The 25,051-nt window shown below is 29.4% G+C and overlaps 2 protein-coding genes and 2 long non-coding RNA genes across 37 annotated transcripts in view; 2 read left to right on the forward strand and 2 right to left on the reverse strand.

Moving 5' to 3' along the window:
• Positions 1–2,552: 2,552 nt before the first annotated feature.
• LOC114125043 (uncharacterized) lies at positions 2,553–4,818 on the reverse strand. Its single transcript, XR_003592490.2, has 2 exons — positions 3,988–4,818; positions 2,553–2,874 (listed from the first exon to the last, which is right to left on the reverse strand). It is a non-coding gene; the product is annotated as an uncharacterized LOC114125043 (long non-coding RNA).
• LOC126550874 (uncharacterized) lies at positions 2,870–3,978 on the forward strand. The gene is made up of 3 exons (XR_007604925.1): positions 2,870–3,063; positions 3,166–3,654; positions 3,744–3,978. It is a non-coding gene; the product is annotated as an uncharacterized LOC126550874 (long non-coding RNA).
• A 3,559-nt stretch (positions 4,819–8,377) lies between the features above and the next one.
• Positions 8,378–9,600, forward strand: LOC114124974 (polyubiquitin-I). The gene has a single exon (XM_050204322.1). It carries the CDS (start codon positions 8,497–8,499, stop codon positions 9,415–9,417), a length of 921 nt encoding a protein of 306 aa, XP_050060279.1. The 5' UTR covers positions 8,378–8,496; the 3' UTR covers positions 9,418–9,600.
• Positions 9,601–13,256: 3,656 nt separating this feature from the next.
• Positions 13,257–25,051, reverse strand: part of LOC114125050 (ensconsin-like) — a 33,532-nt gene continuing 21,737 nt past the window's right edge. For 26 of the 34 annotated variants that reach the window (XM_050204313.1, XM_050204311.1, XM_050204312.1 and 23 more), the window contains 13 exons: positions 24,926–25,026; positions 24,659–24,826; positions 24,435–24,562; positions 24,121–24,269; positions 23,902–24,006; positions 21,921–22,325; positions 18,282–18,574; positions 17,775–18,056; positions 17,408–17,649; positions 16,091–16,214; positions 15,674–15,990; positions 15,110–15,285; positions 13,257–14,593 (listed from right to left, as the gene is read on the reverse strand). In XM_050204313.1, the coding sequence (XP_050060270.1) occupies positions 14,580–14,593; positions 15,110–15,285; positions 15,674–15,990; positions 16,091–16,214; positions 17,408–17,649; positions 17,775–18,056; positions 18,282–18,574; positions 21,921–22,325; positions 23,902–24,006; positions 24,121–24,269; positions 24,435–24,562; positions 24,659–24,826; positions 24,926–25,026 (2,504 nt within the window). In that variant the 3' untranslated portion in view covers positions 13,257–14,579. The remainder of the gene's footprint in view (positions 14,594–15,109; positions 15,286–15,673; positions 15,991–16,090; positions 16,215–17,407; positions 17,650–17,774; positions 18,057–18,281; positions 18,575–21,920; positions 22,326–23,901; positions 24,007–24,120; positions 24,270–24,434; positions 24,563–24,658; positions 24,827–24,925; positions 25,027–25,051) is intronic. The other 8 variants (XM_050204294.1, XM_027988527.2, XM_050204292.1 and 5 more) reach the window with 8 other exon arrangements.

A 25,051-nucleotide genomic window follows, 5' to 3' on the forward strand; every position in this document is an offset into this window, starting at 1 on the left:
ACATTCTACAGATATATAAAATAAACTTATTTAATTTATTAACTTATTTTATACATCTGTGATATATTATCCACCTTGCATAAACAATAAACATGAAGATTATCCTAAACTTACTTTTGATCATAAATAATTTGATAGTAATTGATGAATGATTATTATTTATTACTTTATTATTAGTATCTATATTATTATGGTTTATTTAAAATTATATAGTTATTAGTAGGTATTATATTAAATATTAAAATAGTTAATATCAGCTAATAGTTTTACAACGTTAAAAAGTGCTATATAATAAAATATGCTTATTAGGTATAAAAAAATAGATCTCAAATCATGATAACAAATTTAAATAAATTACTAGAAATACCCAGACAAAACTTATTTTTAAATTTAAATCATACTATTTTCATCAAACTTAAATAGTAGATAGAGTAAGACCATTGATTATAAATACTATTTATAATCAATTTATAATCAATGGTAAGACGTATAAAAGTAAAGAATAGAATCATATTAATAGCATGACCATTATTTTATTTATTTATAAAACGAACATTTTTGTTTCTGTTTCTGCTAATAATAAAGTGGTTTAATACTTTAATAAATACTACTATAGTACTATAATACTAGAATCATTCTATTTCATTTATTTATATCATTGAACAAAATGTTCAATAAATTGTTTTTTTTTTTTTTTACGTACAAACTGTAGACTGTAGTACTATTATACAGGTTTAATTTGACATCGAACAATTTGGTTTCAGAAAGATATAATTTCTAACAAGCTTACTTGATTACAATGACTTGCTAAAATGCTAGATACAATCTATTCGTTCTAATATTGATTTCGTTGATCATACTTTCTAGGTTTTTAATAGTAAAAAGTATTAGTAAGTATTTGGCTATGTATTTTGCCCTTTACTTTAAGTATTTTACTATAAGTTGTTTTTCAACTGTGGTACTTCTATCAATTAATGCTTTAATATTAATATTACTGTGTTGTTTTTTACCGATTATGTACCAGTAATTACATAATAGTCGTAACAAAATTTGTGCTGTTTAATGTTTTCTTAATGGTTTTGAATGAAAAATCTCTTTTAGTAAGTTTGTAAGAAGTTAATGGCTTATTCAGGATTCAGCTTATTGATTTAATTTTTAATTTAATTTGTTTTGTTTCCCATAAGTGAATTTCAGATCTTGATATTTAATTTAATAGGATTAGTGATAAGACTCATTGGTACCCATGAATCATGATTGGTAACTTATGTTTTTATTTTTGGAATTTTCTATTAGTGAATTCACAATATTTTAAATTAAGTCCTTGAAGGCTTGAAAACAGAAAATCAAAATTGGTACTTCTCTTCATAAATATTTAAGTAAATGTAATTTTACGCAAGATGGCTCAATAATTAGACAAATTAAATAATTGCGTTCAGTGAGTTTTTGCACCTAGCTGACAGAATATTAATAATGACTACAATGACCCCGTACGAACTTACTTAGGTGTTTAATAATAACACAACCCGTACCCTTGTCACTACTTGTGACGACAAAGTCGTTGCACCATGACTTCATTTTTTTTTTTTTTTTATAATATATTAATATAATAAATTATTCATCATAAGCTGGTGACAACTGACAAGTGTAATAAACCCAAAAACATTCTGTGATATAATATTTAAAGTAGGTAGTAGACTTAGTAGAGGATAAATTGTATACAAGCTGTATAATTTATATTATGATTTATGGCATATAAAGTATAAACTAAGTGTTATTACTTATTAGTCAATACATACATGGTGTCCGTGTACATTCTTAAAATACGGAAAGCTTAAGTCAAAAGTGGAACAACAACTTTTTTTCATTGAAGACAATTATTCGGCGATTATATCGCGCCATCATTCAAGACATTGTCAGGAACCGATAGAACCGTATAAACAGTAAATACGGGAAGAGCGATAATAGACAGAAAAGTAGAAGGTAGTCATAACTCTTAGTATTAGCACAGAATAAAATGGTATCAGACCGCTTTTCAATCATTTTGTAAAGGCTAATGCTCGTCGTGGACTTAAATTCAGCCACGTCACCAAGAGTATTAAGCCTCTCGTAGTAATAGTTATTTATTTTAGACAACAATTAGTTATAAATAGTTATAATTATTTCTTTTATTATTTTAAATAGTAAATTATTAATCATATTATTAAGTAGATACCAGTGTTGTGTTTTAATTAACTAGACGCCTGCCTGCTCACCAGCCGCTTCAAGCTCACTGGAGATGTGCGACGTAAGTACGTGACGATCAAATACAAAAAATTAAAATTAAAATAATACCTATAATATATATGGTAACAATCGCTGTCCTTCACGGCGATTACTCATTACTACACGAGCGACGAGCGTTTATTTATAATATACACCTTGGCGACTAATGACTATAATTAATCAATAGTGTAACGTACAACGTATCACTTTCTTTTCACTTGTGTTTTAGACTTTTAGTTAAAAATGATCTGTTGTAAACACAGAAGACTGAGTTACAAATTGAGAAAAAATATTCAAAATATAAACTGTATAATTTATAGTTATAAATATAAATACGTGTGTAATAAAATATAATTTTCATGACCATTACCACCCGTCTCAAGTACTAAAAATGTGTGGCTTATGTGAGTAGTTTGTCGTCCATTTCGCTAGGTACCCAATATCCTTGTGGCTTGTTTTGCGTTTCCAAAATAGATTCATAATGTCATGCATTTAGCTTCTTAGTTCTTAGTCATGTAGCCGGTCTAAACACTAAAACATTTATCCAAAAATCGATTCAAATTCTTTATTATGGAACTTTTGAAACAGCGTAACTCCACTTGAATTCGATTTCTGTAAATATTTTTATTGAACGTGAGAATTTTTTGTTGATTGTTTTTCCGGTTTTCCGCGAGGTTAGGTTAGGTTAGGTTATCCGCGAAAGGTTATCAACGTTAGTCACTTACATAATAAATGTTTTGATATTTGTTGTCTATAGTTTCGACTTTCAAGTCCACAATAAATAGGAACTAAAGCATTAAGGTATTTGCTTCAAATATTTAAAATTAAATCAGATTTTATTTTTTTTAAATATATTATATTTACAGAAAATCCTATAATGAACAATTTTGAATTTTGATACAGGACTTCATTGAATAAATCAAAATGGAGATACCACCTTTTAATCCAAATTGAACTTGGATGATGACCTGAAGTGTTCTAATACTTCTAACTAAGATACTTACAAAGTTGCAATTCAACTGGATTAATTTTTATAATACACCCCAATAATGATAATTTAACATTAAATAATAAATATATTTAACTGTTCAAGTGCAGTACTATTATATATTTATTATTTATACCTAAACCTTATATTTTAAATTTTAATTTCGCATTATATTATATTTTTATTAGGTTTGGTCGGAAACGACTAACCAGCTTGATATAATATATTCTATTGATAAAATGAATATAAGTATACAACTATGACTTATTTGTGAATATCAATATGAAGTTAGTCCAACGTTACCATCCCCGAGCCCGGCGAGCCCCTAATAAGTAATAATATAAATCAAGTATTTATCTGAAGATTGGGCTTAGTTGCTTAGAATCAGATTAACATTAACCTAGGTAATTAATATGTGTTTTTTTTAAATAATAAAATTTAACTACCCACTTATAAGTTATAAATAAAAACGTGTTTTTCTTGTGTTTGACAGGCCTTTAAGAGAATGTGTCACGTAAAACGAAACGAACACAGTATACAGCGGCCGAATGATATAAAAAACATTTTATTTTGGAAAACATGTTGCCTCAAATTCTCATTCAAGGAATTAATACTAATAATTACTATAATATTCATAAAATTCTTACTATTTTTTTATGATTTGTTATCAAAAATAAAAACAAATTACCTACTGGCTACTATACTCATCATTAAATCATAGGAAAATAATAATATACCTTTTTCTGACGAATTCTCATGTGGCATGATTTATTTAGATTTTTATCTTAAATCAGGAATTAAAATTTCGTCGCGAAAAATGCAATAAAGGATTTTACACATCTTGATGTTCATCACGGTTTAAGATAGATAAGATAATATACTAGACACGATGTAGAGAACATCGTGATACTAGATATAGATTTACTTCTATAACACATTGACGTAGCCAAAATGTTCATGTAATATGAAATGCCTAAACACTACTCCTTGAAACACGGTATGTTTTAGAGTTTTTGCGATATGCAAGCAACGATAAGCCCCGCCTACCACTGCTCGCAGACGGAGGCCCGTCCGAGTATGAACGTTCTTTTCTTATGAACACTGTAGGTATTATTTTCTTGATAACCACTCATCGCGTACCCACGCACTAACTTTTAATACTGCTGAGTCAACAGTGCCCGTCATTTATGTATATGTATACCAAAATATAGATCGTAATAACTGTAATACAATATATTATAATTTATAGTTATTCATAATTCAAATATGATACACGTTAACCTCTTTATAGTAAAATAAAATATATATTTTTACGAGCTTCTACCAAATTTTTCCGACTATCACGATCTCTGTAACCATTCCTATCGTTGTCTTCATTGTCCACTTCTTTTGCATCCTTGACCGCTTCATCCGTTCAAAATACGCGTGTAATAAAAATATAATAATTATATAGAATTTCTAATCGGCAACTACAATTAATAATGTACGATATTGGTACGTCCGATCGGCAATCAATTAATATTATATAACCTTTAGTTGTAGTCTTATTACTCCTGTTGTGAAAATCATAAGTACCTATGTAAAAACTAAAAGTTTAAACACGAAGACATAATATTTATACAACTTGATGTTGTTATTCGTTAATAATATGTAGGTACATTTAGGTACATCATTTTATCATTATTATAAAAAAAAATTATGTTATTATGGGTTTTTATTTGTTAACAAAAGACGTGTAATGTTTTAAATTATAGTTTTTTTTCTTGCAATTCAATTATTTATTATTTTGTGAAAACGAATTTCACTGATGAATATCATTGAAACTCTTACAATATTGCGTGATGCACAATTTATAAATATAGAATGCAATATAACAACATTCAACGCTAAATCCGTGTGTTCGATTATTCACGGTTTCTAAATAATTAGGTTTTTAGTACCACTATACATGTATACATAATAGGTATGCAATATTATACGTATAAAATATAAATAAAAAAATAAAATCAATTTTCTCGAGAAACTAAGTAAAACCGTGTACTGTGAACTCGGTGGCAATGAGTCAGACGAAAATATATTACGTAAATAATATTATTATTATTTATTATGTCTAATGTCTAAATATCTATAAATATAATATGAGATGTATAAATGTATAATACACAATGTTATATCACTATAATATCAGACAACCAGTAAAAATTTAAAATACTTTTTAGACACAAGACGAACAGCAGTCCGAGTGATTTTACGAAAGTTTCAATTGTAATCGTCACACTGTCACAGAGAAATCGGGAAAAAATCTTTAGGTACTTAGTAGTTTTACACGTAATACAAAACATAACGTTATACACAATGCATGAGCACCGGCATTGTTATAAATTATAATAAATCATTTGCCTGGGTTCGATCATTTTTTGAAAATCTGACCGATCTCAAAATATTTATCCAAAATTGCAAATACCAGACTGAAGCCGTAAACTACAATTTATGCAATTAACGCAATAGAAAGAAGTTTGAAAGTTTAATTATCGCGTTTCTTTACAAAAGAGTTACGTATCATAATCTGCTACATATACATTTAGAAATATATGGTAAGACGTATCTACTGACACGGACTTACGGGTTTGTGTAATGCATGATGTGTACGTGTTATTAAATGTTTATGTTATGAATTATGATTAAATTTCTGATTTATTACGCTCGTTGTGTACCGAGAACCAAGAAAAACCGTACAAATAAGTGGGCGATGATACATCAGAAGACGTAATAGTCAATAATAAAGTAATTTAACGTCGTTTATGTAACGCAACAATGTTAATACCTACGATTGCGTCGTATTATGATAACAAAAGTAGTGCAGTAAAGTAATGCACTAAAATACTGATGCTATAATATAATACTGAATATTAATCAAGGAGGCACGAGTGGCATTGAGTCATTTGAGTGCATTGTGCATGATTCGCGTGTGGCAAAGGTCGTAGACCATAATATAGCAAACCAGTAAAAACATGTCTACAACAACAGTCGTTGTAAATAACAAATAATAATTTACGTTGTAGAAAATTCTAGAAATTTCTTTGTCCCGAGGCACTACAACGGTACGGGCGAAGGGGTTGGAGAGGTAAGTGTGACGTCGGCGAGAACGCGCGGAACGGTACGCTTGTCCTCGATTGTTCCATGACCACCACTCTCCGCCACTCGACGCTCACAACAGCTGTGGCTACGTAGACGATTGCGGTTGGTGGACGGTTTTGCTGCGCAATAACCCCGTTCCGCATTCCCCCCCCACGAATGCCATCTTGGAGTTTTAAAGTCGTTGCCTGACGCCCTGACGCTCAAACTGTTCAATAGCTATTTGTCCGCTGCACAGTCTCTACACTCGTTTTTTGTTCCGGAGATCGATCCAAATCGTTTGACAGAACGCACAGCATAACTGAAGTCCGCGATTCGATTTATACTTGTTTCTAGTTATTATTTTTGAATGTAAGTATATATTTTCGTATTTAACTAATGTGTTTTAGTCTGTTTGGACTGTTTGGAGCGCTATTTTGAGATGTTTTTTTGCTATGCCATCAAACGGGTGATGACTAACAAATATGGCCGACCGCAAGCGAGCAGTCTCGCGGTTGACGTTCACCTTTATTAATTATTATTGTAATCGTGGCAATATATGTTCTTTTTTTGTATTGATCGACTTGGAATCATTTCCTACCGCGAAATCTTAACTTTCTTAGCCGTTTTTTAGCCGATATGTGCTTGGTCTGAGAGTCCTTTGTTCGCTGACCGCGCCCATATCAATGGCGTCATTATTTTTCTAAGTAATTTATTTTTGTTACGTTAGGTTTCCTTGTTTTCAAATTTTACTGTCCGACTTGCGGAAATTCGTTTCGTTTTGTTAATTCTTATTTTGTTCCATATTAGCTTACGTCATTATTATTATTTTTAACTACTATACCAGTTAGGTAGGTTTTTTTTATTTATGATCGATACCTACTTTTTATAATTTTATTATATTAAGATATTTGTCTTGATTTTACATATAGGTAGGTACTATTCACATTACACTAAAAGACTTTCGTTAGATATGGTTAACTTTTTTTTTCGTTATTACCTAGGCGATATGACAATTGTTTTAACATTTGGAATAATACCCTGTTGATTTGTTAATTTTTTTTTTTATGCTACATAATAGTTTTTTTTAAATTTTAAATTATATTCAAAGGGAGCCAAACCAAAACTGTTCTACAAGAGGTAATTTACTTTGTATTGACAGTGATTACTTAAAATAAACCATAATATTAAGTTAAGATGACATTGCTGCCTATACAAATTTGTTATCTTATTTTTATTGTGCTTGACAAATTAATAATCAGTACATACATAATATTATAGTTGTATAGGTATTTACTATTATTAAGGATAGAATGTATTGAATAATTCTTTAATGTTTTTTTGGCCCTTATATTATTTAAATTTTTTGGTATTTTTAATACAATTAACACAAATTATGTTATTACCCAAGTTATTTAATGATTACTATCCACTTTGCACTAATATTAAACAATCAACACTAAATGTAAACCAATGAAAATCAATTATTATTTTCTATCTGAAAATGTTATGTTTATTTTTATTTGACAATAATGGTAATTTAAAAATATTACGACTTGTGGTTGTTCGCTATCAATAATCCACAAGAGCATTATGCACCTATAAGACTGAAACAACTAATGCATGTTAAGTGCCATTTACCAATTAATCTAATTTAAAAAGAGTTATCTTAGGTGTTTAAATGTATGTACGCTCTTGACATATTTTTGTAATTCATTCTATTTACACTTATACAAATATATTCAGAATTCTCTTGTATTAAAAATCAAGAGTAATATTACTCATTTAAATTGTTTATTTCTATTTTGAAATAAAAAATGAATTGTTACAATGTTTTTGATTTAAAGAAAGTTATTATTTTATCAAACAATAATTGACCTCAACATTTGGTTTTCAGATTCAACATGCAGATCTTTGTCAAAACATTGACAGGTAAAACTATCACTTTGGAAGTTGAGTCATCAGATTCCATTGAAAATGTAAAAGCCAAGATCCAAGATAAGGAAGGTATCCCACCAGACCAACAACGTCTGATCTTTGCCGGAAAACAACTAGAAGATGGACGTACATTGTCTGACTACAATATCCAAAAAGAATCTACTCTTCACTTAGTGTTGCGTCTCCGTGGTGGTATGCAAATCTTCGTTAAGACTCTAACAGGAAAGACCATTACATTGGAAGTAGAATCATCTGATTCCATTGAAAATGTGAAGGCCAAGATCCAAGACAAAGAAGGTATCCCACCAGACCAGCAACGTTTGATCTTTGCCGGAAAACAACTAGAAGATGGACGTACATTGTCTGACTACAATATCCAAAAAGAATCTACTCTTCACTTAGTGTTGCGTCTCCGTGGTGGTATGCAAATCTTCGTTAAGACCCTAACAGGAAAGACCATTACATTGGAAGTAGAATCATCTGATTCTATTGAAAATGTGAAGGCCAAGATCCAAGACAAAGAAGGTATCCCACCAGACCAGCAACGTTTGATCTTTGCCGGAAAACAACTCGAAGATGGACGTACATTGTCTGACTACAATATCCAAAAGGAATCTACCCTTCACTTAGTGTTGCGTCTCCGTGGTGGTATGCAAATCTTCGTTAAGACCCTAACAGGAAAGACCATTACATTGGAAGTAGAATCATCTGATTCTATTGAAAATGTGAAGGCCAAGATCCAAGACAAAGAAGGTATCCCACCAGACCAACAACGTCTGATCTTTGCCGGAAAACAACTAGAAGATGGGCGCACACTGTCTGACTACAACATCCAAAAAGAATCTACCCTTCACTTGGTATTGCGTCTCCGTGGTGGTATGCAGATCTTTGTTAAGACCCTCACTGGAAAGACCATTACTTTGGAAGTAGAATCATCTGATTCTATTGAAAATGTGAAGGCCAAGATCCAAGACAAGGAAGGTATCCCACCAGACCAACAACGTTTGATCTTTGCCGGTAAACAACTCGAAGATGGACGCACACTATCTGACTACAATATCCAAAAGGAATCTACCCTTCACTTGGTATTGCGTCTCCGTGGTGGATCTCAATAATTTTAACATGATTTAATCATTCTAGTTTATTCAAAATGTGAAACAAAACATGTTTTCAAAATTTTAAATATTCCTAATTTCAAAAAGCATTGTTTTTTTTATTTTTATTGCTGTTTCATCTCAACTATTATAATAACACATCATAAAATATGAAATCTAATAAAAGATAATTTTACTATTCAATTATTTGTTTTTAATTTTTTTATTGGTCAACATTTTATCTTTATCCTAGGGTATACTGTTAGTCGGGTCTGATATGGCAATTTTATAGTTATAAACTATATTTTGAATTGCTTGTTGTCCATGTCTTAAAAAAGTTGAACTTCAATTATCTATCTACTACCTTACTGAGTTTTAATAATCAATAGATTTATTGATTTGAATCTTGTGTTAAAATGGAATATATTATTATGGTAATAAGATATATCAAAAAAAAATTCTATAAATGATGCAAGACTATTAATTCACTTCTGCTGTATTTCTTGGTAATTCATTAGAAAGATTATACACTGGATTTTCATTCCCTTGCTATAATGTGAGTTGTAAAAAGTGTGGTGTACAGTGATAGAATCACTGGAAGGTTAAATGTTAGCATTATTTTTCTAAATTAAAAATAGAATATCTACATATTAACTATCAATATTGTAATTGTATCTTATGAAATAAAATTACATTGTAAAGATCTATGACTTGACAAATTTGTATTTTATAATATTTTATTATTCAAATTACCAAATATAAATGGTTGATAAACAAAGGTTATTAATATTTTTATTAAATTGTTTAGGCACAATGATATTTTCATCGTTAAGATAAATAATTAAAGTACACTAAGGTTATATGTAATTGAGATTTCTTAAATTTTTGTTAATAACCTATATGGTTTAATATAACACTAAAAAACCATTAACAATTAAAAATATAATATTTAATAATTAATCAAAATGATTTGTTAACAAGGTTGAGTTTTCATAAATAAATTTTATTATTTTTTTTTAAGTCTGCTTGTATTCATTGTACATGAATAGTATATTATTTTTGAATTCATTTATTTGAAAATATAGATACACTCATTATAAATTTATTAATATGTAATATTATTGGTTTATTATAGTGTTTTTGCTCCATAATGTTACATTAATGTCCATATAAATCACAAGCAAACAATTCCATACCTAAGTGTTTAAAAGTGCCTTATACTTAAGTAAAAACTTTGAATCCATAATTTAATTATTTTTACAGTTTATAGTGGATTTATATAAAAAAATTATAATAAACAGAAACAAACACACATTGCTGATAAATATTGATACCTCACCTAATATTTAAATAGCAAACACGTAATTGAAGTTGTTAATAATTATGAATTTTAAACATAATATTTTCATCAATCAAAAATAGGTATAAAACTATTCAAATTCTTGTAACATCTGATTTTTATATGTATTGCATATAAAATTGAAAGAAGTTAGAAGTATCACCCAAATTTTAAGGTGGAAACTGGAAGTAATCATTTTAGATATAATCATTATTGTACCTATTTATAAACATTGTAAGAATACTCATTAAAGTTTATTACTTATCAAAAACAATATTATACATGAGTGCTATTTAATATTTACAAATACGCTGATTGTTGGAAATGTAGACAATTAAAAAAAAAGAGTTTCTTAAATTATAAAAACCTATTTTTTTTAGTTAAACATGAGCTAATAATCGTGTACTTAATTTAAATGTCTTTAAAATCTAACAGCACATGATTTATTATTATTATAATTTTTTTAAAATTGAAAAACTAAATGGGATAAAACAGTATACAAATTTAAAAATAATAGAATAATATGTATTGTGTTTAATATTTTAAAGGTGGAATTCCATTATAATTTTTTATTTATTAACATTGTAAAAGTTAATAAATATCCAATGTATTATATTATTTGACCGGACAAATTAATTTTATCCTATACTGTAGCACTCATAAGTTTCTAGATCTTGTTTTCATTAAATTAAAAAGTAGAATCATAATGCACGGACTTACTTGATTGCAGTATTTGTCAGTAACATTATAAGATTAACATGTTACTGTAAAAGTATGATATAACTTTTTTTTATAACACATTGTATCATTTAAATAGAATTTTTTTCCAAGTAACAATGATGTAATAGAAATAATTTTAGATGATCAATTATTAAAGTATAGCTTGTTACCGTTTTGAGCACAAAAATTTAAAATAGTAAATAAATATTTGATTAACCAGGTAAAATACTAATACTATAAATATCAATACTCATATTTATTTTAAATGTTGACGAGTCAACATTTAGTTTTCCATGTTTCTGAAAGTGAATATTTATTCATACTGTACTTTATTTAATCAACTCTTATTGAATTTCATTTGACATCTCATTCAAAACACTATTTCCACATAATATAAAATTGATTATTGACTGATGTTTCATAAATAAATTAAAGAAATACTAGCGTTTTTGTATTATTGAAAAATAAAGATATTTCAATACAATTTGATTTGTGCAAACTGTAAAGCAACTTAATATCTTTTTAAAAGTGATTTACAAAACACTGTTGGAATGCCACTATTAAATATATACCATAATGAAAATAATATCATTTATGTCAATAGTATTACTGGTTTTGTTACTTCTTATAAAAGATGCATTTTATTCTATAGTTTAATAATATTATCATATTGACATATCACGTAAATCAAATAACTTAAATTTTTAATTTGTATTTGTCTGCTATATATTTTTTATATCTTCTCAGCCAATAAAAGTAATTCATATAAAATATTCAATTCTTTAATTATATCAAATGGTATTCTTTGTAATAATAATAATTTTTTTTATTTCATCACTGTGGAATCAACCCAAAGATGCTCTGTGTGTTTACATACTTACATGGAAATATTATGATATTATGAATATTTTGTTGGGTGTATCACATCAAAACATTTTAATATTAATCAACATTAGTAATCAGTGACCTATACGGCAATTACAGTAGAATTTGTAGGTAAAACGAAAAGGTTGCTCTAAAAAAAACAACGTATTTATGCTTTGAACGAAGTATTGAAAATTAAATATACTTTGGAATTTAGTTTGATTTTTTTTTCTGATTTTCATTACACGTTTTTATATTAGCAGATCCGCGTTTATAATTTTTATTTCAAAAGTATTAAAATTTAAATGTAAATGTTGTTGTTTTGAAATACCTGCTGACACAAAATTGATAAATATAACAGACTGTTAAGTTTGAGTAGGTATATAATATTATTTTTTCTAATAACATCAAGTCGGATAGTTCTTAATTAGGTTTACATAATATTATTATAACTAATAACATAAAAAATAAAAACAATTTACAAGTTACAAATTATATATATAATATATATTACTTTAGTCGTTTTTTTCTTTTTATTGAACATAAATTTTAACAATAAACTGAAAAAATACTCTGCTAAGTTTTACATGAATGTAGTTTAAAAAATAAAAGAAGTTATATATTTATATAATATTAATGGCTGAAAATAAATGTAAAATTCAATAATAGTCTATTGGGATATTATAAATAAAAATTACATTTATAAACTGTTTTTACATAAAAAAAAAAGTAAAAAGTAATTAAAAAATAATAATAAAAATAAAACAATTACTATTTTGAATAGCGACAATTAAAAATGTTAGTTGTATAAAATAATATCGCTATTTAGTTTACAAAATCAATGATTAACATGTTCATTTAGTTTAGGTATTTATAGAACTTTCCCTTGTTACTATTAATTTAAATAATTAAAAAAAAAAAATTATTAATAAAATAAAATAAACATATAAGATGGCTTTGTCTTTCCATACAACATTGTCATTCACGCATACACATACTACTACTGATCATTAAATTGTTGGGAAACATAATGATATTTCTTGGGCCAACGATAAGACAATAAAAATATATGTAACATATGATTAACAATGACCAGTGCATAGTGCAAACAATCAGCAAACTTAATAAATCACGAATACAGAATATTTTGAGAAATAAAAAAAAAACCGACAAATCAAAAATCACATAATCACATAAGTACTTGAGTATGTAAAATAATAAATCACTCGCAACAATTAATTAAGAGAACAAAATATAGAAAATAGGTGTTAATTAAAAAAAATATATATTTTTATTTTTGAGATCAGGGAGGTAGATGGAGAGTAATTATACACCTTGTTGTATCTACGCAGTTTCAGAAAAATGTTTTACCTTTCGCATAAGACAGCACTTTCCCCAAACCCCCACCCACTAAACAGTGGTTGCTGTGCAGTTTTCTCAAGTTTCACCATTGGTTGATAACAGTGTCATCATTGAAAACAAAATGAATGGTATTGTAAAATCAAATTAATGTTGGTTTAAAAATTTGTAAAAAAAATATTCAAAAATATTGAAACAATAAAATATACACAACATAATTGTTGGATTATAAAAGCATAGTGGTAAAATCAGTTTACTGGATAGATTTTTAAAAAAAATATACATAAGTAAACAAATTAGACAATTATTACTCGCAATACACTCAACAAGGTATTATTATAGCCCACATATTCATTATTATGCTCATCTTGTCATTAATTGTTTAGAGACATTGGCTAAACATGATATTTCATTCTCAAGATATATTCAGATGGTTTTTCTTTCAAGACAAAGCGATCTCATGTCGTTATATATATTTATATAATTAATACATCATAAGATTTGTATTATTGTTAATGTACATTAAACGTGATAATTATAATACATATTAAAATGTGTTTATAGTTAACACGATAAGAGCTATTATTATTATTATTATTATTATATATTTAAGAAAACAAAAATGTATTAAAACGAAGGGATTTTTTAAATTATTGTAAGATAGAAGATAATTAACTTTTGTCGTAGTAGTATGTCTAGACGTGGCTAAATAATTATAACAATTTGAATATTGAACATTTTACTTTTTTTTCAGTTTTTCTTTTTAACTACTTAATAATTTAGATAAAAATAATAAAATAACAATAAAAGTAGCACTCGTGTTTAATACTTCAATCTACCGTCAAGTATACAAATACCCACAATACACAACAACAACAATCGCAGCCACTTCTAGTGTTTATTAAGATAGTAGATCTGAAAAAAATAAAAATGTCATCAGAAACCATCATTATTTAAGAAATAATAAAAATGAAGCGTTAAGAGGATGTTGTATTTGCATGTGTTGTCTCCATCCTATTAATATATATATCATACTATATATGTTTAACATTTCCAATTTTGTATGTTTAGTTAAATATTAAAGAAAACTTACCTATATTAAACTTAAAGATAAGAATATTATCTATATTCTCATGTTAATTTTTTTACAATATTTTAATATTTAAGCAAGTTATAAGTATTTCAAATATTAAACTATAGAAATGCTCATAGCTTTGTTAAATCTTAAAACATAATAAATAACCAATGAAAGAACATGGATAATGTTCTTATATTTATATTTGATGATTAGTCAATTCACTTAAATGTTATTTTTTTTTTTTTACCAACAACATACAATATTGGTTCTACAAATTTTTTATACTGCATGTTTGTAACATGGAGACAACATATATGTATGACATCCTCTCATGAGTTTATAATTATGTTTACCATTGACAATTTGTTGTTCTGATCTATTAGTTTCTTGGTACGTGGTAAACTCAGTGGTATTGTCTTGAATGCACTTTTTCATACCGATGTCAATGATTTGTTGTGTGGACAGAGCGTCAGACGGAATAGGTTCCAACGATAAATCTAGCAGATTGTTGGTCACATTGTTTAATTGTCTGAAGGAAAATTAAACAGCGTTAAAAAAAATAAAAACCAATTATTTTAAGTTGAATATCCCTTGTATAAACTAAAGTATTTATGATACAACATTATTTTTTTGATGTAATTCAATTTTTTTGTACCTTATCAACTTATATTTTTAAATGTACGTAAACTTTTAAAGATTTTGATAAGAACCTGCATGCACAGTTGTATACTACAAATATCGCCCCTTGCATACATTCTTCTTATCAAAACTTTAAATTTCTTATATGAATAAAACAATTTATATTACTTTAGATTTAATTTAAAAAGAAGTTTTAACCAAAATAATTAATGCTATACATTATTATGTGAGCATAATAATTGTAAGGTTAGGTAGACCACTGCGTTAAGTATACGTACACTTCCGAACTAAAAACGGTACCACCGTTAGCCGTAGGAAGGCAGCCGTTGCTTTGATGTGCCGTCGAGTTGTCCGCACGGCCGTTTTGTTTGGAACCGGAAGTTTCTACCGGAAGCAATCCGTTAGAAAGCACGTCACCGGGCGGTGATGTTGGCGATGATGCCGATGAAGTCGTTGTCGACGACGAATGAACCCTCTCGGCGGTCAGCATCGCTTCGGTCTCAGATACCGGTCCTTGACTAGTCGTCATCGGGTCCGACGACGGTTTTTCCGTTTTATTCTCGCCGGCTTGTTGCTCGGCAGATTCAGTCTCTTCCTGGAAAACGATGATCTTATTTTTAAAAACCGACGACACTAAACGGACATTACCATGGGGTCGGACTTATGGTTCTAAGCCTGCATTAAGATATACGTACTTTGGTCGACGCGTTTCCTTTGCCTTGGTTCCTAGTCCGCAGCATAATGGCTTCGACTCGTTTACGTCTAAGTTGCCTGTCTTCTTCCTCTTTTTTCAATTTGATTTCCATTTCTTGTCTCAGCCTGTGAGAAAATTCAAGTTTAGTTGAAGTATTAATACCTAATAACCATCCCCAATTTATAATACAAGACGTTATTTTAAAAGTAAATAAACATTTATTTTTTCGGAAAATTGTAACGCTTTAGAAATATATTTTATTTTTAGATTTTGAAGCAGAATATATTTTTTAGAATTTTCATACATAAAAATTGATCTTTGAATTGAAAGACGATCAAAGTAATGAATTAAAATATAAGTATCTGAATGTCATTAATATTCATAATACTTCATTAGTTTATGCTTAAAATGTCATAAGTACTACTCGTACTTTTAACTACTCGTTAAAAATTCGATTTTCATATTCCAAATATAATAGTTATTAAAAATATATAAAAATTACAAAACACAATAAAAAATAACAATACATTTTTTTTTCAAAAATAACGAAACTTTCTGATAAAATTATAATTAGTCTTTACCTAGCTTAAAAATAATTATGCTTTTTAGGATATTAAAAAATAATAAAGTATAAAAATTATATTCATCAATATTTATAGGTTTATAATTTGACAGGTCCATTTTAAATCCTACATTTTCTAAGCACGTGAAGGTAGTAACACTTAAGTATAGGAAACGTATAAATGAAAGCAACAATATTTTCAACGTTGTATCTCAAAACCATCTTTTTGTTTTAAAAATTAATTTTTGATTATATCTTTAAACTAGTATATATTTTTGATTTTCAATTAAATTTAAGAAATCTTTGACATGCCGCTAACAGGTGGTAAAATGCTTTAAAAAGTATAATAAAGGCGTTTTAGTTTAAAACTATTTTCCAATAGCAAGTGGCGTATTTGATTGAACACCATTTTGCAGTTACGTGGGAGAGATAAAGATACAAAACCTTATATGGACATAAAATGAGCCTTATAATATACCATCATTATAATATATTGGCGTTTAGCCAACCGACTGCAATAATATAATATACAACACGTCCAGGAAAAATATAATTACTTTTAAATTATTAAATACTAACTTTTCATAAGTGCATACGGCAATTTTTAATAGCTTATAAAAGTACAAGAACTCCTCCCTCGGGAAAAATTACTTATTGGTTTACTATAGCATAATACATAATTATAATCGAATATAATAATGTAATTAATTATATACATGAACACACGATGGGTTAAAGTTGTATTATAAAACTTACTTTTCAGCTTCTTCTTTCGCTTTGCGGTCTGCTTCTTCTTTTTCCAATTTCAACTTGTGTTCTTCCTCTTTTCGTTTCTTTTCTTCCTCTTCGCGTTTTTTCGTTTCTTCAATGGCTAACTGCAACCGCAACTCTTCAGATTTCCGAGCTTCTTCCAACATTCGTAGTTGTTCTTCTTCTTGTCGGCGTTGTTCTTCTTCTTCACAACGTAACCGTTCTTCTTCGGCCAATCTTTCGGCTTCCTGTCATGCACGAATGGAAAGAAAACCAACAGAATAAATAACATGTTCACGTTTTACTTAATCAATTATTAGCATATCCAAGTATTATTATATATGTGTAAGATAATAACGTTAGATAGACATACCAATCGTTGTCTTTCTAACTCTGCGTCTCTCTCTGCTTGTTCACGCGCTAGTTTTCTGCGTTCTGCCAACGCGGCCTTGGCTTCTTCTTCAGTCGAGATCTTCTGTTTTGTAGCCAACATCGAAGCGGTCATATCGCATTCGGCCAGGTCGTTCACCGACCCTTGGTTTGAATTTTCACGACTGTCTTCGTCTTTGGATACTGCAGCGACGGTGTGCTGCTGTTCAGAAGATTCGACGTTATCGGAAGTTTCAGTAGAATTCTTTGCGTTTTTATTTTTTTCCTAAAAACACAAAAAAAATAAGCATTTATCTATTATCATATAATAGTATATCGAATACATAAATATACTACAAACGACACTTTATACATATAACATTGTATAATATCATTATGAAATTTATGAATATTTTTTTTTTTTTTTGTTCGAGTGAAAATTAGAAAAACTATTATTTTCATAAATTTCTATTGACAGTGCCAATAAATAAAATAAACGTCACTATTTTACCTTAACAGTTGTCGACTGCAGTTTTGTATTGTCGTTGGGGAATTTTTTTGTTTCCACTTTAGGAGTAATCGATTTTTTGGTAACATTCACTTTGGGCAGTGGCGGTCTTTCGCCTGTAGCCGGAGACTTTGCGGATTGATCGGATGTGACGCCAGTCACAGCTATACTGATTGGTCGTGGTTTGCGAGGCGTAGCTACGGGCCTGGACCTCGGTTGCGTTGGCAAAGGTCCAGTGCTTGACTGACTCATGGAACTCTGGGGTCGATTAGGCGTCATTTCACCAGATTTCATGCCTAAACAATCAATCAACGTACGGATTAGCTTACATCGACGTTCATTGCATGTCTTTGTTATACGCGTTCAATAGAAAATTAAATTAAGTAAATAAAAAAAAAAATTAACGAGACGGAAATTAGACAAGAAAATATATAGATTCAACCAGAAAATCATACACGCAGAAAAGTTAATATTACTGTTGCACAAGGTCTTACGACAGTATATAATATTGTAAATGTTTACGTTAAACAACTGTGTAATTATCGCCGTTTTTTCTACGATAGTTGGTATTTATTACAATCGTACTATGTTTTGTACAACCAATGTAAAACATTGTTTAATTCAAGGCTTTACATCCAAATTAATCATTATAGGTGTGAAGCCTTGATTTAACTACAAATTAGTTAAGTAGCTGCATTTTTTTTAAATTTATCACTATACAGGTACACTTTTTAATTAACATATAGCAAAACAAAAACACCACATGATGACTTATTAGTATAATACTGATACTGAGAAAAAACAATAGAGCAAAATTTGCTCTTAATATTCTGCGTGTATGAATTTGTACCTGTAACCGTATATTAAAGTATTAAAAATAATCAACTAACATTTTAGTGAATTTGAAATTAATGTGACTGGAAATAGAAATATTAGACAAGTAGAATACAATAAATATTAAACATTCGGTAAAAATATTAGTTTGATATCAATAATATATTATTATTATTAGAAAATCGGTGTGGATATGGATCGCCTTGGCCCAAACTCGAGTACCGCCACCTGTTGGATAAAGTGCACTTACTGTTTTATCGGGTTCGGGTGAGACCAATATGCATGCATTGAGGATACAAACATTATAATAAATAATAATAGGTACATGCATTTTATTTTAAAATGTTAGCAAAATATGGGTGTATGAATAAAGTATGGTACTGATAAAATAAACTTAATAAACTGAAACTATGTACTTGAAACTAAGACGTTGAAAAGTATATTCGCAGGTAGGTATATTATTAAATTAATTTTTCAGCGTACCTTTCTCATTATTTCATAACATATACTTGCGTGTGTTCTTATTAAACCTGCTGGATTATGTTAAGTTGTAAATGAATTGAAAACAATTTGATACACTTGGTAATATTAGAACACAAAATAGAATCAATTATGTATATAAACTGTATCATGATAATATTTAATTGATTAAATAATGGAATTTTTTACTAAGCGTAAAACGTATTTACGAGTAACATAATTTTTTATGACTAAATATAGGTGGTTATATATTTTATGTTCAAAACTACGAAAACATATATTTTAACGGATAACTAAGAACAAGTGGTAAATTATAAATTATGAAAGATATATCACAGAAATAATTATTTTGTGATAAATTCAAACAATAATTTTTTTTTCAGAAATGCATATGGAAATATAGCTTTAATATATTATGTATTAAACAAATAACTAAGAAGCACAAAAAAGCGAAAAGCATTTTATTATACATACATATAATATACTGGTTTTTGTATTACAATAAAAGTTGGTATATTATATATAGGCAGCACATTCTCGTTTATGCAATCATGCAAACTGCCACCTCGGTATTTTCGTTTGTTTACAAAGAGAAATACTTGAAGAGTACTATTATACACGTAGCGATTAATAAAAACAGAATTGTATGTACATAATACATATATGTGATATATGTATACTCATATAGTTATTGATTGTTTATAAATATGCGAAAACTTGACATAATAAGATCTTTGTCGTCCGTCAATATTCAATAGACAACACGAAAACGCATTGAATTTAAATATAACAATATTATAGGTTAGTAAGAGTTAGGAAAAAAATCCTAGAGTTGCAGGCTATAGGCCGTAAGTTGCATGATGGTAATGATTTAAACGAAAGTATAATAAACACGAAGCGGCATCTTACACGTTCGTAAAATGTTATAAGATTTCAAATGGACATGCCTCGATATTATATAACATACGTTCAGTCATAATATAGTATATGTAGTTAAACGGCGATAGATTAATAATTTCTTCTCCACACACTGTGGTAGGTACCTACAATAGTAATATCAAATATGCGATATGTATGGATAGTGGTTGGAGGGAGTGGGTTATTAAATGTATTTGAGGAAGTAAATTTGAACCATAAATAAAAAACGTTTAAATATATAAATGTATTAATGTATTATACATTACGTTTTAGTTAAGATATCCATCCACATTTGATATCTCTGTCAGATTCTTTTCGTAACCAAACTGTTAAGTATGTAAACGTACTGCAAGTTTGCAACATATAGTAAGATTTCCGATGATGCGAATCTAATGAAGGATTTTTTTTAAATTATTTTAACGAGTTACAGAATTTTAAAACATAAAAAAAACGATCGACAGTCGATCGTTAATTGAAACTCTAATGTCCAACCGATAGATAATTTTGCAAAGTAGCTTCTGTTATAGTAATTAAATTTAAGTTCGAAAATCCATAGTAAAAATTTACTTTTATAAGCAACAACAATGTTGCCACAGACAGTGCAAGACACAGACTGGTACCCCTATAATATATAGTATGTTTTTATGACTATCGACGAAAAAAAAAAACGATAAAAAAATGTAAAGCACAATATGGACACGTCATATAGGTTGATTATCTAAATTACGAAAACAATTCGATGTTGGTAAAGATGAAAATTAAATAAAAATCGTAAATGTATAAGATACGACCAATAATTTTTTGATGTAACTTTTTTTTTTTTAATATAGGTATCAAGTTAATAGAAAAAAATATATTTTAATTTATTCAGTTGTGTTACTATTGGGTGTCAATATAAAAATATGCAAATGTAAGTATCGAGTCCGTTAATAGTTAGCATAATAACATTAATTTTATTTGCACGTTAAAATAAAACACTTTATAATCAGAATTTAACGGATTAGTTACGAAATGAACGATATGCTGTGTGCGATGGATATAATGCAGAGAGAACAACGACATTAGAGGCTGTACGACTATAATATTGTTATATAACATAATATATTTAATTTATCATTAATGCGATTATTTACGAGGGGAAGTTTTTGAGTGTCAGTAAATCTCGACGAACGTGTTAGGCGGACATTATTGTCCATTGATTTTAATACAAACGTTACAATGATCGATAAGTGAAACAGGGTTGGATGATGGTGTACGGTTAGGTTGGGACAAGGATTATGTATGTTGCCATGTTAACGAGGTGCAGTTTGCGCGACTAATTTCCGCAATATGTCGTATACATTACATTAGCTGCAGCCGTAACAATAAAATGATAATGTATACGACCGATGTGTATTATCTTCCACGTACCTGCACCACCGCCGTTTGCGAATTCTCTGGCGCGCTTGCGCAGTCGCTCGGCTCTGGTGGGTCTGGGCGGCGGCACCGGGTTCAAGGCGATCATACTACGGTGAAGCGTCGAGCGATCCTTATTGGCACCTAAAACGACAGATCGCCCGCCGCCGCCGCCACCGCCACCGCCGGCCAAGTGGCTCATGCTGCGCGCCGACGACAGGAGTCGACCGCTTCCGCCGCCGAAAGCGGTGGCGGCGCCGTCCAGCCGAGTCATCGAACTCGCCCTACCTGGTGACCGACGGGACGAACTGGACGATCCGGGACGGCTGCAGGGCGTCAGGTCACGCGGGGACACGATGGTGGGCATCAGGTCCGTCTTCCGTCTGGCCGCCCTCCGTTCGGCGCTCCCGTCACCGCCTTCTAAACACATATATGTTACACATGTACAAACGCGATGCACCGTCACCTCCAGAAAAAATCACCAATAGTCGGCGTGATAACATATATTAATCATAATTCAGTGGCGTCGCGAACGGTCTGTTTATAGGCACAGTATATAATATATTATACGGTACTATATACACCGATATAAATAGTGATGGACTTAGCAGAGGCGCAAGCATAGGCGTAACTAGACCAATAATTTTGGGGTGCGTAGAATGCGAAAAGCTCATAGATAACTAGGAATAATAATACGAATTTATTTTCATCGATAAACAGTATCGTGCAAATTGTTTTAGTTAACGATAATATTAACTAACAATATAAAAAACATCTAAAAATCACTCGATATATTATATATTATACATATTTTATTTAATGGTTTTGTTTAACCAAAGATTATATGATTAAATATGATTATAAAGAATCATGGTTAAATTCAAATTTATTTACTTTGATTTAAATTATTTTAATGAAAGTTTGAAAACATGAAAATCGAAAGTTCTTTTCAACTGGGCGCATTGTTGTACGGTATAATATTTATTCCTATCACAGATTGTATACAGTGTTTGAGTGGTCAACAAGCTTTTCTTTTCAAATATATATTTATTGATATAATATTAAATAGGCTATTCCTAAGGGTAATCTGAGTTCACAACGCCACTGTTGCATATACTATAATAATAGGTATATATAAATATAGTATAGTACTATCACGAGCGCGGTTTCAGAGTATAGAAAACACGCGCGTGTAGTTACAGAGCTAATTAATTAATTAGTATACAAAACAACGATGGTAATTTTGTTCTACTTAGTAATAGGTACACGCGCAGGAAGCGGATAGAGTAAATAGGCATGTACGCGGGGCTAGCCAAAAGCTAATTAAAACATAATATATAACATGTACGCGTTGTTTTGACGGTAGATGAAGGGGTTTTTATTACAATAGGTAAGCCACAAATAAATATATAAAAATGTATAAATACTTTTGTTATAGATACTACTAGTCTATATTATATTAAATACTAACTACTGCCACCCAGAACGCATTTACTACAAACGGTTCTAGTCAATATTACAAAACAATAAAATTATCTTATTTTCTCGGCGCCTAAACTCTGTCAAATATATATCTTTATTCATTATTTTCTTAAAAGTATAACAATTATACTTTTAAATTATTTAAAACAATTTATAATATACAATGGCTACATGGTTAGGTTAAAAATTTGTATTTTTTTTTTTCAAAAATTAAAGTAAGCTCTAAATTACGTAAATCACAATTTCATACTATTTTGACCTACAATAGGCGGAATTAATAGAATAAAATAACTCAATCATTATTATTAAAATACAATATAAGTAAAATCACACACTTTAACACAACATTTTTTTTGTCAGATAAATTGGTTCTTGATCCGTAAATTTACACGTAGAAATATTACATGCATTTGCAATTAATATTATATATTACATATTATGCAATCGACACACAATTTTATTAGGATATGACACACTTAGATAGTATAGGATTTTCGTCCCCAATAAAACTCACCACACCCCACATCTACAGGGTATTCTGGGATAACAGGGTAACACATATCACTCCAATGCAAAACATTCATTACGGAGTGTCTCTTATTATTGTACTCTGAAAAATCTGACGTTCAAACAATTTCGTTGTGCAAAGTTTATTTTATTATCGTACTCATAAACCAAAAATACGGATTATCTATATGAAGGTATATTACAAAATACATATAAACGAGCTTACCGTCGGTACTTCGGTTCGACAGACCACCAGCTGAAGCGGCTCTTTTTTTCCCAGAACATTCGTTCAGTTCGCGTTCTGACGACCTCCTCGTTAGAGGGCCCATAGGAGTTGTACTGCTCAACATCATCACATTGCTGGTAGACGTAGCTCTATGAAATAATTTGATAAAATGAAACATATAATATAATATATATATTAGCAATAAACGCGATACTGTGTACATATACAACGAAAAAAATTTAGTTATGTGAGAAATAAATCAAACATGAATTACTTTTAAATATGGAGGGTAGGTATTAAAAATACTTATTTACCTGCGACTAGCCCAGTACGATCCGCCAGTTTCTGATGGTTCAAGCATGCGAGGTGTCGAACTTCCAAATGCAAAAACAATTGAACTACGCTCATTTCTTCTTTTTGACACAATTCTGGCCTCACGTTCCTAATGAATAATGATATAGCGTATAATGAAAATAATCAATTAAACATAAACGAGATCGGTATACGCGTAAATTAGTTATTTTATTTTTATAATTACTAGATTTTTTTTTAGTATAGCGTCTCGTTTCTCTCTCTCGGCTTCGAACAATTGTCTTTTTCTTTCTTCCACTTGTTGCCGCCTTTCAGAATCTCGTAAACGCATTTCATCTAAACGTCTCCGTCTTTCCTCTTCTTTTTGTTCTCGATACCTTTGTACAGCCAATGCCTGAAACGAACAACAAAATACGGTTAATATACGCATCGATTAAGTCCATCAGATAAAGGATGCATAAATTAAAATATCGAGCCATCGACACAAAATTACTTGTTGTTTGAGTTCATCGAGTTTTCTTTGGCGTTCTTCGTCATGTTTCTCACGAACAAGCCGTAATCGTTCTTCACGGTCTTTGATTGCATTTTCTTTTCCTTCATAGACAAAAATGATAACCCA

This window comes from Aphis gossypii, chromosome 3 (genome assembly GCF_020184175.1).
Source record: "Aphis gossypii isolate Hap1 chromosome 3, ASM2018417v2, whole genome shotgun sequence".
Taxonomy (NCBI): Eukaryota; Metazoa; Arthropoda; class Insecta; order Hemiptera; family Aphididae; genus Aphis; species Aphis gossypii.